Source organism: Oncorhynchus mykiss, chromosome 30, assembly GCF_013265735.2.
Source record: "Oncorhynchus mykiss isolate Arlee chromosome 30, USDA_OmykA_1.1, whole genome shotgun sequence".
Taxonomy (NCBI): domain Eukaryota; kingdom Metazoa; phylum Chordata; class Actinopteri; order Salmoniformes; family Salmonidae; genus Oncorhynchus; species Oncorhynchus mykiss.
In genome coordinates this window covers 46,245,133-46,263,626 of record NC_050570.1, presented here as the reverse complement: position 1 = coordinate 46,263,626, position 18,494 = coordinate 46,245,133, and the positions used below count along the sequence as shown (strand labels likewise).

The 18,494-nt window shown below is 43.0% G+C and overlaps 1 protein-coding gene across 1 annotated transcript; it reads left to right on the top strand.

The window, feature by feature from the left end:
* The first annotated feature begins 443 nt into the window (after positions 1-443).
* On the top strand, positions 444-15,813 carry LOC110520962 (synaptotagmin-2-like). Its single transcript, XM_036969038.1, has 9 exons — positions 444-554; positions 8,826-8,989; positions 11,226-11,399; positions 11,628-11,710; positions 13,784-13,951; positions 14,114-14,281; positions 14,424-14,541; positions 14,869-15,002; positions 15,233-15,813. Exons 2-9 carry the CDS (start codon positions 8,836-8,838, stop codon positions 15,440-15,442), a joined length of 1,209 nt encoding a protein of 402 aa, XP_036824933.1. The 5' UTR covers positions 444-554; positions 8,826-8,835; the 3' UTR covers positions 15,443-15,813.
* The last annotated feature ends 2,681 nt before the right edge of the window (positions 15,814-18,494 follow it).

Genomic DNA, 18,494 nt, shown 5'->3' with positions numbered 1-18,494 from the left:
GAGTGCAATGGGAACCACATTTACTAGTTCACATAGTGGTCTGTGGAAACGTATGTTACATGCATAATACAATTTCACTACATGTACAGGATACCAGACATCCTTTGAAATTGTGAATCTAAATTGGTCTCTTTACCGCATTCACTAGCTCCGCTCCCACTATGAAGGTGAACCATGACACAGTAAGATGGGGGGATCCCAGACTGACAAATGGCCTGTAAAGTAATTTTGTTCACTCACAGCAATGGACAGTTTCCAGGCATTGCACGAGATAATAGCCAGACCGATGGGGAAAGCTGGAAAGATTCATTTGAGTTATTTCGTGTTTTGGTGTTTCACATGCATTTCGAGTGAGATCAATGGTGACAAATGGCTTAAAGTGGATAAGTAGTTGGCACCACAATATTAAGGGAGATTAACGGACAGGGGGAGAGAGAGAGCGTGACGGGGAGAGGAGGTGGTGACCAGCATAACAATTCTCGCAACACCGAGGCCAGAATTCATCATTTTTAACAAAAGGAAGAAGTTTGGTTTAAATTGGGGATTTCAATCGGGTGAGTTCTGTTGGCGTACGTTCACGAGGTAGCCTTTACTTTACACGGTGCATTTTAAAAGTGTATAATTAGATGGCCTAGAAGTCATTCAAACCCTTGTGCTATGCTTGGTAAATCCGCTAGCGAGCGCTTATGGCGCATGGGACATCCAGGGTTGATGGGCATAATATTTGCCATATCTGATTAATATATATCTTAAAACTGACATGCTCTACTGCTTATTTGAAGTAATATTTGAGAGTAGCCTACCATTCACATTCTATTCCTTATTGTGAGCCATAGGCCTATCCATGCTTTTACGTATAAGGTGCTTAGTCGTTTCCACTGGTCCAAAGTTGGCGACACTTTAATAGGATCGATAATGTATTTTTATTCCAGTTTACTTTAACTAGGTGAAAAATAACTCTGACCAATTATTAAACTATATCTACCTCAACTCGGACTTTCTGTCTGTGCATATGTCTAATGACCACCCCTCCAAAGCTACCTGCGTGCGTGACAACCAGCTAATATGAAATGTTCCGCTTATTATGTGAAAGTTTCCGCTTATTTTGGGGTTTTATTTTGGGTTTTAATAATTTTGGACGGGTACATTTGTGTCTTGTACCGTGTTTGCTTGGTAAGGGGTTAAATCCTGTTGTATCTGTTAGTGGTGCCAAAAGTATTAAATTAGAGGAGATGTACTGCTATGATGTTGGATACAGTTTGCATGTTGGATGCAGTTTGCACGAGGCAGGCTTGATGATGATGACAATGGTGATGATGAATATGAGACAGTGCATTCCAGTCTCAGATGGTCAACTTCTATTTTATTTAACTAACTCGCACAATAGAGAGGGCCATACAGTCAGCCATCAACATCCTGACCATAATGGAACTGTCTTTAGTTCACCACATAGCTACTAAGCCTTGAACCCTCTCAAAGTCCCGCTGCCAGCTGTTCACCTCTCCTGTCATCTCTTTACCACAGCTAGTACGCTACTCTGTCCTCAGTTTCCTTGTTTGTACCTACTTGTTTTGCATTGTGTCTGGTCTGTGTCCCCCATTGAGATATGACCCACATCACCAGTCCCAAAACAAGTCCCTCCCCATGCAGTTAAAAGACAGCTGGATGGGTGTAAACAATAGCAGCGTCCCCTATACCAGCTGGCAGTAGCCTGAGAACTATATCCCTGATAGCCATCCAATTCTTTCAGGTCTGCAGAAAGTTGTCAATAAGTGCCTATTATTAGGGGTGAGGAATCAGTTTGGGATTGGGTTTAGGATATGACCACCTGTTACAGATGGCCCAGTATAGGCCTACTCCAGTGTTTCCCAGTCCTTGTCCATGGGGCACACATTTTAGTTTTTGCCCTAACACTACACTGATTCAAATAATCAACTCATAATCAAGCTTTGATTATTTGAATCAGATCACTGTGTAGTGCTAGGGGAAAATGTGCACTGCCTGGGGTCCCCAGGACCAAGATTGGGAAACACATGGTCGGTCTTCTTGGTATCTAACCCACAAAACAGACAGGTTTGAAGATGTGTGCCATGATTGTTTCCTACACACTCTTGTTGTTCAGAATCTAAACATAGAAGGCAGATGATAGTTCTTGGCAATCTGGTTACCCAACATTTTTTCCAGAGAAAGTCAGAAACATTTCAGTTTGTTAAGGTCTCATGTGATGGCCCCTCAAGAATTTGGGTTGATGAACTCAAATCTCAATAAAATAAAATCAAACTTTATTTGCCACTTCTGGATTAACATTTCAGTGGGTGGTTCAGGTAAGTCATGACATGGCAGAAGTTGTCACGTTCTGACCTTAGTTCTTTTGTTATGTCTTTGTTTTAGTATGGTCAGGGCGTGAGTTGGGTTGGTTGTCTATGTTCCTTTTTCTATGTGGTGTTTTTGTGTTTGGCCTGGTATGGTTCTCAATCAGAGGCAGGTAGTTGTCTCTGATTGAGAATCATACTTAGGTAGCCTTTTCCCACCTGTGTGGTGTGGGTGATTATTTTCTGTTGAGTGTTTGTATTCTGCACCAGACAATGACATCATAACTTTCCATCAAACCAACTCATTGAATGCCCTACTCCTTGAAGTTTGCAGTTATGTAAAAAAACACTATTTTGCTCAAAATATATTTGAAGAATCTCAAATATAAATATATTTTGATTTGTTTAACACTTTATTCTTTACTACATGATTCCATGTGTTATGTCATTATTTTGATGTCTTCACTATTATTCTACAATGTAGAAAATAGTAAAAAAAATAAAGAAAAACCCTTGAATAGTAGGTGTTTTAATTTGTTTTACCGCTAGTGTATATATGTGTCACGACTTCCGCCGAAGTCGGTCCCGCTCCTTGTTCGGGTGGTGTTCTGCGGTCGACGTCTCCGGTCTTCTAGCCATCGCCACTCCACCTTTCATTTTCCATTTGTTTTGTCTTGTTTTCCTGCACACCTGGTTTACATCTCCTCATAATTACTATGTGTATTTAGCCCTCTGTTCCCTCCATGTCTGTGTGGGTTATTGTTTATTGTCAAGGTTGGCATGCTTCCGGCTGGTTTGCGCCGGGATCTGTTTTGAAGCCATGCTTTGTGGCAGCCGGTACTTTGTACTTTGTTGTTGTACTTTGTGCTGCCTCACTTGTTCTTTGGGCATTTGTTTTGTGACGCGGTTGTGTCAGTTGTAATAATTGCCTCAGTAAAAGTGCTTTGTCCACTCATCTCTGCTCTCCTGCGCCTGACTTCCATGCACCAGCTACACCCACCGTTTGATCATATGGTTGTATTGTCTGTCATGTGAAGTATTGGTCACAACATCAGTCCTCGCATTCCCAATCCTAACCTTAACCTTTGCAAAAAATTAATGTATTACTGAATCTAGACAGGCACTTTCCAACATGAGTTCATCAATCCAAATTCTTAAGGAGATTATTTTGGCTATACTTCATTCCAGAATAACTTTAACTGCCTATGGCCCAATAAAATCAACCAGTAGCCTGTTTAGCTAGGCCTATTCCATTGACCTTGTCCAGCACAAAGCACTCCAAAGGCTTATGCTAGTATGTGACCATAAAACCCTTGGAATAACAGTGACTTTCGCCAAGACCGGAAGTGAAAAAATAACCTTCCAACAGAGTGGTCAGTCAGGCATGTAAGCCTTAATCACTGACACGGTGATCTAGCATTTAACCAGTATCTAATCAGTAAGGTCCGGCCCTGACTCCCTGCATTCTGCCAGCATGATCCGTTTAAGGGAGTATACCACTGTGAGTGAGAAGTGGTGGCCAACCCTATGCTACTCAACCAAGCTAGCCCCCCTCTCACCGCATTGTGCACGTGTGTGTGTGCTTGTATGAGTGTGTTAGCGTGTGTGCGTGTGTGTGATCTTGACTGATGAAGTCACAAGCCTATTAGCCAGCAGTCTTATGTTTTGCCTCCCCTCACTCACCATCACATAGATGTGCTTACTAATCCTGCGCTTATGCATTCTATCTGCTTGGATTTAACAGGTTAATTTGACAAGTTACAAATCAGATATTGTTATGGAAATGTGATTGTTGGTTGGATAACTAGGTGGGATCTGTCTGTGTGACAGCAGGTGATGTTGTGGGGGTTAATGGGAGTGGTTTAGGTTGGATAAGGGATAGTAGGGGATAGGAGAGGGACAAGCAGAGAGCGAACTGAACTGTCCCTAATTTAGTTAAGCTCTGGGATTTGGGGATTACCTTTGGCAGTGAATCTTGTTACGTGTCTGTGCACAGTGAGAGGAGGACAGCAGATGTAGGAAGGTTGGAGTGTGTGTGGCATAATGCAGCCTTGCATGGAGGTATGCATATGCATATTTAACAGAGCGGGTCTTGCGTGCATATTAGTATGTGTGTGTGTGTGTGTGTGTGTGTGTGTGTGTGCATGCATGTGTGTGTGCCAACAGCCAGCCTTTGATGGAGTCAGAGGGATTAGTGATGGACACAGTGGGCATAAGAATGAGAGTTTCACTGTACCTCAACACACTCACGTTATGAACCAAGAGAGAAAGGAGGGAGGGAGGGAGAACAAGATAGGGGGACACGGAAGGGAGGAGAGAGATAGAGTAAGTGATAAGAGAAAGGGTTGGTGAGACGGAGTCAGGGGGTGAGGAAGGAGACATGGAGGTAGATTTAATTGTTTTATTTAGGATCCCCATTAGCTGAAGCCAATGGATACACCTGGTTCACATTCCCTCATCTGACTAAATGTATATATCCCTCTGTTCTCCCCATGTCTGTGTGTGGAATTGCGCCGGGTATGTGTTTGACCCGTGTGTTTTGTTTATTGTACCGTTTGTGTACTTTGGGCGTAATCGCTGTTTTCCTTGGGCATGAATAAAGTGCTCCTGTTATCACCCAACTCTGCTCTCCTGCACCTGCCTCTCCTTCAACCAGTTGCGCACATCGTGACAGAATTCCACACCATCTATGGAGTCAGCAGGAGCACCTCTGTTGTAGGGGTCGAGGAGCGCGTCCGGGAGCACACGGCGATGCTCTACCATCTCGGCGCTGTCATGGATCGCGTAGTCCAGACAATGGATCGCTGGGAGAGACAGAGAGTCCCTCCAGCGCCCTCCCCAGCACAACAGTGGTCTCCACTACTCGCCTCTCCTGCACCCGGTCCCAGTGGGATTTGTCTCGCCCTTCCCGGGGAGTTTGATGGGACAGCGGCACGCTGCCAGGGGTTCCTGCTGCAGCTGGAACTGTATCTAGCGACCGTCTACTACCCGGCTCCTTCGGGATGTGAGAGGGTGTCCGCCCTTGTCTCGTGCTTCTCGGGAAAGGCCTTGAGTGGGCCAACGCCGTGTGGGTAGAAGGAGATGCGGCGCTGGACCACTTTGTGGAGTTCACCCAGTCTTCGACCACCCACCCGAGGGTAGAGCGGCGGGTGAACGTCTTTTCCACCTGAGGCAGGGGACGAGGAGCGCCCAGGAGTTCGTCTTGGACTTTCAGGACCCTGGCCACCGGAGCTACTACGGTGGAAAGTCCAGACCAGGTCTCCACCATGCTCATTCCCCCTGAATATTCCGATTTGGCTCTCGCCTTCTCCAAGAAGAAGGCGACTCAATTACCACCCCATCGTCGGGGGGATTGTGCGATAAACCTTCAGGTAGACGCCGCACTTCCCAGGTGTCACGTTTATCCCCTGTCACACACGGAGACGTTGGCTATGGAGACATATGTCTCCAAATCTCTGCGTCAGGGGTACATTCGGTCCTCCACTTCACCTGCCTCCTCGAGTTTCTCAGTAGTATGGGAGCTGGACACGGACATTGAGCAGGCATTAAGTGCAGAGCCCACTCCCTTCCAGTGTCCCGCTGGGACCGGCTGATATATTGGGCCCACACCCTCCTCGGGTCATCCAGGCATTGGTCGGACAGTGTGTATTTTAGTTTATTAGCTTCCCTATATATAGTAGGTTGTCCCGCCCTTGTTTTGTGCGGGATTGTTTTTGTTACTCTGTTGGATTGTGGTTTTCATGTGGTTATTCTCCGGACTGTTTTGTCCTGTGTTTGGGCTGGTCTATTCTATGCGCCCTGTGTGTTGGCATGACCGTTTGTTTGCCGGAGAATAAATTCACGATATAGTGAACCCTGCTCTCTGCGCCTGATTCCAATCCACCACTCCTAGTATCCCATGACACTTCCTGCTCGGTGTGCGCCCAGTGTAAGGATCCTAGGCACCTGCCCAGAGGTAAGCTACACGCCTTAGCTATTCCAGAACGGCCTTGGTCGCACCTGTCGGTCGATTTCCTTACCGATCTTCCTCCCTCACAGGGTAACAGGGCCCCGGCGTACATCGTTCGTTCCATCCTGGATTTGAGGCGTCAGGCCTTCAGTACCTCGTGGAGTGGGAGGGGTACGGGCCGGAGGAGAGGTGCTGGGTTCCGGTTGCAGATGTTTGGATTCTGAACTGCTGCGGGAGTTTCACCGTCGCCCTGCGCCTCGTCCTTCGGGTCGCCCTAGAGGCTGGTGTCGGCGCGCTGCTGGAGCTGCGTGTCAAGGTGGGGGGTACTGTCACAACTTCCGTCGGCTCCTCTCCTTGTTCGGGTGGCAAGACAAATAGATCGACGTCACTGGCTTTCTAGCCATCGCCGCTCCATTTTTCAGATATCTATTTGTATCTACTTGTATTTAACCCTCTGTTTCCCATCATGTTTGTGTGTAATTGTTTCATGTTATTGTGGTGTTTTATTACGCGCTTTACTTTTGTTATGTTCTGTGTATTGAGCGCGTTTGATTTATGTAGTGCTCTCCTTTTTCGGGACTAAAATAAAAGTTTGCCTGTTTACATCACTCTACTCTCCTGCAGCTGACTTTGCCTCTAATACACCCGTTGACACTTTTCAAATTCAGGTCACTTTGAGCGGTTTGTTGATTCCATCGGTAAATAGCCCACCCAATCTACCTAACTCATCCCCATACTGTTTTTATTTACTTTTCTGCTCTTTTGCACACCAGTATCTCTACTTGCACATCATCATCTGCTCATTTATTTATCACTACAATTTATCAATTGTAATTATTTGCTCCAATGGTCTATTTATTGCCTACCTCCTCATGCCTTTTGCACACACTGTATATAGACTTGCTTTTTCATATACTGTGTCATTGACTTGTTTATTGTGTTATTGGCTTGTTTATTGTTTATTCCATGTGTAAATTTGTGTCTGTCTGTGTCACACTGCTTTTCTTTATCTTGTCCAGGTCGCAGCTGTAAATGAGAACTTGTTCTCAACTTGCCTACCTGGTTAAATAAAGGTGAAATAAAAATAAATAAAAATAAGAATTGTAATTGTAACCAGCTGCAATAGGATTGTGAGTGCACAAACTTTGGTCATATAGCTGACCCAACATACAGTGTTGCCTACCAAAGGCAAACATGGATTTGTAATTTTACACAACAAGCTTTTCAAATTCAGCTAACTTCGAGAAGTTTGTCAAGTGAACAAACTCTCAAGCATAAGCTACATTTCTTGTGCTTCTGAAGTCCACCCTACTCACAGAATAATGCTGATTAAGTTAAATTGGCTTTTTTACAGTGAAGACAAACATGAATTTGTATTTTGACTCAACAAGTTTTAATACATTCGTTGAGTGAACAAACGTTCACTCATTAGCTCAATTTATTGTCTTTCTTATAATTATGTTCACCAAACTCACAGATTAATGCTGATTAAGCATTGTAAGAAGGGCTATTTAAATACATTTGATTTGATTAAGCAGTTGGTTAAGTTGGCTTTTTTACAGTACAACCCCTGGACCGGACGCTATTCTATCACAGGCCCTTAACTACCAATCTGTCTATTTAAAGCTGAGTGCCAACCAAGCAAAGGTGCATTGACTCAGTTTACTTACTTACCATATTTTGGGAAAAATGGTATGACTCAGCAGGGTACACTTTAAAATAAAGGTGCAATTTGGAACAAAATAAGGTTATTGAGAGCAATTCCGTATGGTAACCATTGTATGGTCTCTAGAGAACCTGGAATTGGATGGTTGTTTGAAGAATCATACAAAAATCTCAAACCAGAAATGTTTCTGCCCGATAGGACTGCAATTTAATAGCCCTGCTGTAGGGTTTAAGCCTTATGGGCATATTTCCCAGGGCGCCTTTCCAGTGAATTGTAGTTACTTGTACCACCTATGACTGTGTTTGCTGGTGATAGAGATATTGTTGATGCTTTCAAGCCTGAGACCTTCAACAAGTGAGACCTAAGTGAATATGCAAAAATTCACCAGCAATAGAGAATACTGGAGAATATGATAATAATATCAACACTGGGGTTCCGTTACACCAATGGGTGTTAATTTAACTATTGAATCAACACTAGAAATGTTACACTGGAAAATAAACAGTTAGTTAACACTAGCCACTTTGTCATGAATCGAACACATCTGCAGGCTTCTACACATTTCTAGAACCTTTTAGAATTCTGAAGAAACGTAGAGGCCAGGTCAAGGACCCCACGCTTAACTCAAAGGTTCTTAAATGGGGGAAAGTTCTCCAAGGAACCTTAAGAGCTGAGGAAGAACCATTTAAGAACCTTTCATTTTTTTCAGTGTTACGAACTCCAAACCTTCCAGTCTCAGGGCAGACACTCGAAACACACAAGGCCACTGAGTTGGTTAGCAGCAACCCTAACCCTATCTAGTTTACTTACTTAACATGATGTTTAGAATGTATGGCATGTTAAAATATTTCTTAAACTACTCGAAAGTGATTGCTCTTTTGTCTCCTCTGCCTTTTAGCTGAGCTGTGATGCAATTGGCCTGTGTGCAAGCGCGGCCCCGTCGGGCGGCTGAGGAGAGAGAAGAGCCGCCCCCAGGCCCCGCCCCTCCCTCCACTCATCACTCTGACCACCAGTTCAAGAATATGAAGAGCAAGTTCTTCAACGAACTCACCCACATGCCAAGTGAGCCCTGAACACAACGAACACACACACACACATCCATCGCTCATTCTGTGTGTGTAATTTCGTTTCACATACAGTGGGGCAAAAAATATTTTGTCAGCCACCAATTGTGCAAGTTCTCCCACTTAAAAAGATGAGAGAGGCCTGTAATTTTCATCATAGGTACACTTCAACTATGACAGACAAAATGAGAAAAAAAAATAGAAAATCACATTGTAGGATTTGTTATTAATTCATTTGCAAATTATGGTGGAAAATAAGTATTTGGTCACCTACAAAAAAAGCAAGATTTCTGGCTCTCACAGACCTGTAACTTCTTTAAGAAGCACCTCTGTCCTCCACTCGTTACCTGTATTAATGGCACCTGTTTGAACTTGTTATCAGTGTAAAAGACACCTGTCCACAACCTCAAACAGTCACACTCCAAACTTCACTATGGCCAAGACCAAAGAGCTGTCAAGGACACTAGAAACAAAATTGTAGACCTGCACCAGGCTGGGAAGACTGAATCTGCAATAGGTAAGCAGCTTGGTTTGAAGAAATCAACTGTGGAAGCAATTATTAGGAAATGGAAGACATACAAGACCACTGATAATCTCCCTCGATCTGGGGCTCCACGCAAGATCTCACCCCGTGGGGTCAAAATGATCACAAGAACGGTGAGCAAAAATCCCAGAACCACACGGGGGGACCTAGTGAATGACCTGCAGAGAGCTGGGACCAAAGTAACAAAGCCTACCATCAGTAACACACTACGCCGCCAGGGACTCAAATCCTGCAGTGCCAGACGTGTCCCCCTGCTTAAGCCAGTACATGTCCAGGTCCGTCTGAGGTTTGCTAGAGAGCATTTGGATGATCCAGAAGAAGATTGGGAGAATGTCATATGATCAGATGAAACCAAAATATAACTTTTTGGTAAAAACTCAACTCGTCGTGTTTGGAGGACAAAGAATGCTGAGTTGCATCCAAAGAACACCATAACTACTGTGAAGCATGGGGGTGGAAACATCATGCTTTGGGGCTGTTTTTCTGCAAAGGGAAAAGGGACCAGGAAGACTGATCTGATGTAAAGGAAAGAATGAATGGGGCCATGTATCGTGAGATTTTGAGTGAAAACCTCCTTCCACCAGCAAGGGCCATGAAGATGAAACGTGGCTGGGTCTTTCAGCATGACAATGATCCCAAACACACCGCAACGAAGGAGTGGCTTCGTAAGAAGCATTTCAAGGTCCTGGAGTGGCCTAGCCAGTCTCCAGATCTCAACCCCACAAAAAATCTTTGGAGGGAGTTGAAAGTCCGTGTTGCCCAGCAACAGCCTGCTCTAGAGGAGATCTGCATGGAGGAATGGGCCAAAATACCCGCAAAAGTGTGTGAAAACCTTGTGAAGACTTACAGAAAACGTTTGAACTCTGTCATTGCCAACAAAGGGTATATAACAAAGTATTGAGATAAACTTTTGTTATTGACCAAATACTTATTTTCCACCATAATTTGCAAATAAATTCATTAAAAATCCTACAATGTGATTTTCTGGATTTTTGTCTGTCATAGTTGAAGTGTACCTATGATGAAAATTACAGGCCTCTCTCATCTTGTTAAGTGGGAGAACTTGCACAATTAGTGGCTGACTAAATACTTTTTTTGCCCCACTGTAATGTCCTCTCATCATTTCTTCTCTTTCATTTCATCCCCTGCTTTTCCTCCACTTATCACAGATCACAAACTCAAAAGTAAGTTAATATTGTTTTCACATCGCCTGTGCTCTCCTTTCCATCACTCCTCACAATAATATGTCAGATATCAATTTTCCATAACATAAGGCTACACGAGGCCTATGTATGTTGTGTTATACACTAGGTGTACAAAACATTAAGGACACCTACTCTTTCCATGACATACACTGACCAGGTGAATCCAGGTGACAGCTATGATCCCTTTGAATATTTGTTTTACAAAGTCTTTATATAATCTATAGTCTTTATTCCCCTGACTGTAATGTTTGGATACTCTGTTTTTCTATATTGTATATTTTGAGTTGCTTAAAAAAAAGGTCCTTAATGTTTTGTACACTCAGTGTATATGTCATAACCCTACATAAGGCCTATGTACAGTATGTTGTATAATAGATAGCATAAGGCTACACAAGTATTATATGTATGTTATATGCATGTTGTTATGTATGTTGTATTATAGATATCATAAGGCTATATAAGGCCTATGTCTATCTCTCCCCTAGTGCCCATGTGGGCAATAGGAGCCATAGTGGTGGTCGTGCTGGCTCTTGTGGCCTGTCTAGGTTTCTGTATCTGGAAGAAGTGCATCAACAAGGGCAAGAAGCCCAAGAAAGCACGCGAGAGGAAAGGAGGCCGAGGCAGAAGAAAGAAGGAGGGAGCCGGAGAAGGAGAGGAGGGCAAGGTGAGAGGAGAGGAGACAGAAGGAGGGAGGGCAATATAGTGTGTGGTGTAATGGGTGGTGTAATGGGTTCAAGTACCTCATTTGCAACTGGGTTTGAAATTATCTGAAGTGATTTCCAGATGTAGTGTCAGTAACTGTGTGAAGAGAGAGACTAATGCAGTGGCTGTGTAATGATACCTGTGATAAATAATTGATTTGATGTTCTCTCTCATTTAGGAAGGAGAAGGTAAGGAAGGAGAGGAGGAGGAAAAAGAGAATTTCGGAAAACTGGAGTTCACCCTGGACTACAACTTCACTGACAACCAGGTGTGTGTGTGTCTGTGTGTGTGTGTGTGTGTGTGTGTGTGTGCATTCGTGTGCATGCTTTTGTGTGCATTTCTGTCTTGTCCTCCTTGACATTTGACCTCCTTGATGTGAAGTGTCTGACTAATAACATGTCTAAAGGCTCTCTGACCTCTGTTCTTTGTCTGCTCAGCTCTCAGCTTTAACCTCTGACCTTATATTTGTGTCCTCAGTGACCTATGACCTTTTCCTCTTAACGGCTGAGCATTAAGCTGTGACCTTTAGAGGGGACATTTTCTATCCGCTAAATTACATTTAAAAGTCAGTTTAACCTTTCTGATCTCCCCATCCCGGATCCGGGATCGTGAATACAGACTCAAGCTCATTACCATAACGCAACGTTAACTATTCATGAAAATCGCAAATGAAATGAAATAAATATGCTAGCTCTCAAGCTTAGCCTTTTGTTAACAACACTGTCATCTCAGATTTTCAAAATATGCTTCTCAACCATTGCAAAACAAGCATTTGTGTAACAGTATTGATGGCTAACGTAGCATTTAGCATTAGCATTCAGCTGGCAACATTTACACAAAAAAACAGAAAAGCATTCAAATAAAATCATTTACCTTTGAAGAACTTCAGATGTTTTCAATGAGGAGACTCTCAGATAGCAAATGTTCAGTTTTTCCTGAAAGATTATTTGTTTAGGACAAATCGCTCCGTTTTCTGCGTCACGTTTTAGCTATGAAAAAACCCCTGTATCCAGGATTGTGTAAATCTATCAGCAAGCTCATTAGCATAACACAACGTTAACTATTCATGAAAATCGCAAATGAAATGAAATAAATATGCCATCTCTCAAGCTTAGCCTTTTGTAAACAACACTGTCATCTCAGATTTTCAAAATATGCTTCTCAACCATAGGAAAACAATAATTTGTGTAAAAGTAGCTAGCTAGCGTTAGCATTTAGCGTTAGCATTTAGCGTTAGCATTAGCGTTAGCATCCAGCACGCAACATTTCAACAAAAACATAAAAGCCTTCAAATAAAATCATTTACCTTTGAAGAACTTCAGATGTTTTCAATGAGGATACTCTCAGTTAGATAGCAGATGCTCAGTTTTTCCAAAAAGATTCTTTGTGTATTAGAAATAGCTCCGTTTTATACATCACATTTGGCTACCAAAAAAAATCCGAAAATTCAGTCCTCAAAACGCGAACTTTTTTCCAAATTAACTCCATAATATCGACTGAAAACATGGCAAACGTTGTTTAGATTCAATCATCAAGGTGTTTTTCACATATCTCTTCATTGATACATCGTTCTTGGACACATGGTTTCTCCCCTATATCAAATGGAAAAGTACGAGCAGCTGGCAATTGCGCACCGAATTCCACGCAGGACACCAGGCGGACACTTGGAAAATGTAGTCTCTTATGGTCAATCTTCCAATGATATGCCTACAAATACGTCACAATGCTGCTAAGACCTTGGGCGAACGACAGAAGGTGTAGGCTCATTCCTTGCGCAATCACAGCCATATAAGGAGACAATGGAAAACAGAGCTTCAGAAATTCTGCTAATTCCTGGTTGATGCATCATCTTGGTTTCGCCTGTAGAATGAGTTCTGGGGCACTTACAGACAAAATCTTTGCAGATTCTGAAACTTCAGAGTGTTTTCTTTCCAAAACTGTCAAGAATATGCATAGTCGAGCATCTTTTCGTGACAAAATATCAAAAATGAAATAGCGCCCCTAGAGATCTAACAGGTTAAGTGCACTGCGCTATTATGCGGCTTGAATTGAATCCCGGAAAACATTGCATATATGTGACAAATGAAATAATTTTTGGGATGAAGTCCTGTGCCGTTGTTTTGAAGTGTTCCGTTTGTGTTTGGAAAAATCTCAGGTTTAATTTTGCTGCGTTTCCGATTGAGAAGTACTTTGCAGCATTTATCATTCCCTTTAAAAGCTGCATTGCAATCCCCATATGGATTGAATCCCAGCCGAAATCCGCCTAAGTTATCACTGTGTTCAGATCTTACCTCTAACCTCTTACGTCTAACCTTTTCCCCCTCTCTGCCCCCTCTTCCAGCTGATTGTGGGTATCCTGCAGGCGGAAAACCTGCCAGCCATGGACATGGGCGGCACCTCAGACCCCTATGTCAAGGTCTACATGCTGCCAGACAAGAAGAAGAAGTTTGAGACCAAAGTCCAGCGCAAGAATCTCTGCCCAGTGTTCAATGAAACCTTCATCTTCAAGGTCAGTATGGGGTGCTGGAGAACAGACAGTGATATAGAGATGTTGTATTCATTCATGTGTATATGTAAAATCCTTAGAAAAGTTCTTACAGTACTGAGGTTTATGTAGTCGAGAACACTCTGTCCTGACCGTCTCCTTCCTGTTCTGTGTGTTCCTCCACAGATCCCCTACCAGGAGCTGGGCGGTCAGACTCTGGTCCTACAGGTCTTTGACTTTGATCGCTTTGGTAAACACGACGTGATTGGACAGATCTCCATCCCCATGAACAGTGTGGACCTGGCTCAGCCACTCCACGAATGGAGGGATCTGGTTGGAGGAGAGAAAGAGGAGGTGAGGACAGAGAAATACAGTCTGTTTTTTTTTAACGTCTACCTGTCTGTGTCTGTCTGTCTCTGCATATCAAACTATATCGAACTGTCTGTTTTAATACATCTTTCTATCTTCGTGCCTGTTTGTGTTTGTCTGGTCACAGGTAGAGAAGCTAGGGGACATCTGCATCTCTCTGCGCTACGTCCCCACAGCCGGTAAATTGACCATCAACATCATGGAGGCCAAGCACCTGAAGGCGATGGACTGCGGAGGCTTGTCAGGTGACCTTCTATTAGTCCTTACACTCTCCTAGTCAATACTAGCCATGCAGTGACGTTTCACTCTTTTTTTTCAAAACTAGACATTCTGTGATGGTAAACTCAACTAGCTAATAGTAGCCATGCTGTGACCTATTAATGACATCTGGTTGCCTACATTTTGTTGAAGTAATTCAACTTAAACCATTGGGCAGCATTACAGAGTTGCAGACACTACACATTAATTTACTGCATAATCATTTGTTCTGACAGTTTTTCATCCAAGTGGCTCACCCTCTGTTTGACCTCTGTAACTAACATTCCTCTCTACCCCTTGGCTTCTCCTACCAGATCCCTTCGTTAAAGTGGTGCTGCAGCACCAAGGCAAGCGGCTGAAGAAGAAGAAGACAACAGTCAAACAGAACACTCTGAACCCCTACTTCAATGAAAGCTTCAGCTTCGAGATTCCATTTGGCCAAATACAGGCATGTACAACAAACTTCCCATAAGGAAGACATCTTGGGGTTGTGATAACAGGTTTTCCTGTGGGTTGGGCGACCTGTGTTTGAGGACTCTCACGGTGTTTCTCTTGAACATTGCACGCTCCTGCCATTTCCTGCTGTATGTTGAACAACACTGTACATGTGGTGGTATTTTGATTTCATCTGACTTTTTAAACTTGACGCTTTTTCCGCTCTTCCCTTTCCTCTTGCAGAAAGTCCAAGTGTTGATCACGGTGTACGATTACGACAAGCTGGGCAGCAACGACGCCATCGGGAAGGTTTGGATCGGCTTCGGTGCCTCAGGGGTGGGCCTTCGCCATTGGTCAGACATGCTGGCCAATCCAAGACGTCCCGTAGCCCAGTGGCACGCCCTGTGTCCTGAGGAGGAGGTGGACGAGGCCCTGAAGAAACCCATCCGCTAAACGTACACTGACACGTCACTGAACATTCTTGTACATGTTAAAACAAACAACATAAGACACAACAACCCACCTGACATTTCTGATAATTTTTTCTGGTACTCTCTCCTTCCTTATTATTCTCCATAGAACATCAAAATAATACTTATTTTGCATATGAACTAATTGTACTGTTTGTTTTTACTTTTGTGTCCCTTTTGACCATTTTGATGTTAAGTTATGAGTAGGCTGACTGTTTTGTGCTTTTGTGTATGAATGTGTGCACATGTGTCGTGCGCGTGTGTTCGTATTAAACCATAGTTCATGAAAGCTTTCTCTTATTTATCTCCTGAATGTAATGTGAGCGGTTGTAAATGACTAAATAAATAATTCCCCAAATTACCAGATGGATGGTCAGATAGATTTGCAACCTTAAGTATTTATTTATTTAACCCTTATTACAGATGAGCCCTGAATTACATTCGATCACACCGACAGCGTCATTGCATTTTGGTACACCAGAATTATATTATTTTCCAATGAAACACTGCGTTTGCCTTGCACTATTGCTTTGCAGAGGCAGTTGCAGTGTCGGTGTGGTGCACACTTTGGATTTATCAAACATATGTGAAACTGTATATGTAAACAGCTTAACAAGTTGTATTTACAACTTGAGCAGCTGAGCAAAATCTGTGGGATGGCTGGATAATTTCTACGTCCTCTTCCCTCCCCACACCCTCACCCTCCCTCCCTGTCTGTCTGTCGGATGGACGCACTGGACTGGCCTCAGCCAAACATGTGAGCAGGGATTTAGAGGGAGAGGAGGTGGGAGAAGGAGCTGGGGAAGATATACAGTGCCAGTCAAAAGTTTGGGCACACCTACTCATTGAAGGGTTTTCTTAATTTTACTATTTTCTACATTGTAGAATTATAGTGAAGACATCAAAACTATGAAATAACACGGTAGTAACAAAAAAGTGTGAAACAAATCAAAATATATTTAATATTTGAGATTCTTCAAAGTAGCCACCCTTTGCCATGATGACAGCTTTGCACATTCTTGGCATTCTCTCAACCAGCTTCATGAGGTAGTTACCTGGAATGTACTTCAATTAACAGGTGTGCCTTGTTAAAAGTTAATTTGTGGAATGTATTTCCTTCTTAATGCATTTGAGCCAATCAGTTGTGTTATGACAAGGTATGGGTGGTATACAGAAGATAGCCCTATTTGGTAAAGGACCAAGTCCATATTATGGCAAGAAGAGCTCAAATAAGCAAAGAGAAACGACAATCCATCATTGCTTTAAGACATGAAGGTCAGTCAATAAGAAAATTTGCAGTCGCAAAAACCATCAAGTGCTATGATGAAACTGGCTCTCATGAGGACCTTCACAGGAAAGGAAGACCCAGAGTTACCTCTGCTGCAGAGGATAAGTTCATTAGAGTTACCAGCCTCAGAAATCATCAATTCATTTCACCTCAGATTGCAACCCAAATAAATGCTTCACATAGTTCAAGTAACAGACACATCTCAACATCAACTGTTCAGAGGAGACTGTGTGAATCAGGCCTTCATGGTCGAATTTCTGCAAAGAAACTACTACTAAAGGACACCAATAAGAAGAAGAGACTTGCTTGGGCCAAGAAACATGAGCAATAGACATTAGAACGTTGGAAATCTGTCTTTTGGTCTGAGGAGTCCAAATTTGCGATTTTTGGTTCCAACCACCATGTCTTTGTGATACGCAGAGTAGGTAAACGGATGATCTCCGCATGTGTGGGTCCCACTGTGAAGCATGGAGGAGGAGGTGTGGTGGTGAAAATGTAAATGATTTATTTAGAATTCAAGGCACACTTAACCAGAATGCTTACCACAGCATTCTGCAGCGATACGCCATCCCATCTGGTTTTTGCTTAGTAGAACTATCATTTGTTTTTCAATGACCCAAAAATACACCTCCAGGCTGCGTAAGGGCTATTTGACCAAGAAGGAGAGTGATGGAGTGCTGCATCAGAAGAACTGGCCTCCACAATCACCCAACCTCAACCCAATTGAGATGGTATGGGATGAGTTGGACTGCAGAGTGAAGGAAAAGCAACCAACAAGTGCTCAGCATATGTGTAACTCCTTCAAGCATTCGAGGTGACTACCTCAAGAAGCAGGTTGAGAGTGTGCCAAGAGTGTGCAAAGCTGTCATCAAGACAAAGGGTAACTAATTTGAAGATTCTATATAGATTCTATATAGTTTCTCTATATATATATACAGCGAGAGAGAGAGAGAGAGAGAGAGAGAGAGAGAGAGAGAGAGAGAGAGCAAGAAAGAGGAAGAGCTAGATGAAGAAAAGATGCATGACAGAGGAGATAATCATTACTGTAGATATCACGTAAAAAGGGAGATAGAGGAGAATATGAATTAATTAAGTTAGAGGGCAAGCTTTCCAAGCTCTAACTTAAACAAGTCATTAAACAAAATCACTGCTACTAGCATTCAGCAGTGGCAGTTTGGTGACAAGAGTTAAGGCTCTATTCAATCCGTATTGCGGAAATTCAGTGTTACAGCGTTTGCGTTACAGCGTTTTGATTGACATTTAAAGACAACGTTCTTGCGTTAGCGGAAACCGCATTCACGGTAAATGCTGCATATGTCGGCTCAATCAGAAATGACCTTTACATTTCTATCGCAGAATCTGTTATGCTTCAGTGATACAGATTGAATGGAGCGTGTTTGTTTATGTGTTCCTCCACACATGTGAGACAGACAGTGTCATTACTGAGCTCTCTACAAGTAGATCAAGCCTATAATTCCCTTCTGCCTGTCTAGTATGTAGTGATGATTACTAGTGTCTGCTGTAATAATGGTTTCTAGTGTCAGGTAATATGTGTGTTGTGTATTTAAACCAATGAGTGTGTCTAATTAGTGCTTATACATCTCTCCAGCAGAGGGCAGCGTTTCCCTAGTTGAGTAATGTGGGAGCAGGATGACGTTGGCCAGCCTAGACACTGATACAAGGTCGATTTTGAGTCATTATACTTCTCCCAGGCTCCCAATAAAGTAATAAAAGTGTGTGTGTGTGA

Bases quoted from the DNA above. Each gene is read 5' to 3' on its own strand.
- LOC110520962 (XM_036969038.1), top strand. From the start codon at position 8,836: ATGCAATTGGCCTGTGTGCAAGCGCGGCCCCGTCGGGCGGCTGAGGAG. The intron at 11,711-13,783 runs GTGTGTGTGTGT...CCCCTCTTCCAG, and splicing joins ACAACTTCACTGACAACCAG to CTGATTGTGGGTATCCTGCA. The intron at 14,282-14,423 runs GTGAGGACAGAG...GTCTGGTCACAG, and splicing joins TTGGAGGAGAGAAAGAGGAG to GTAGAGAAGCTAGGGGACAT.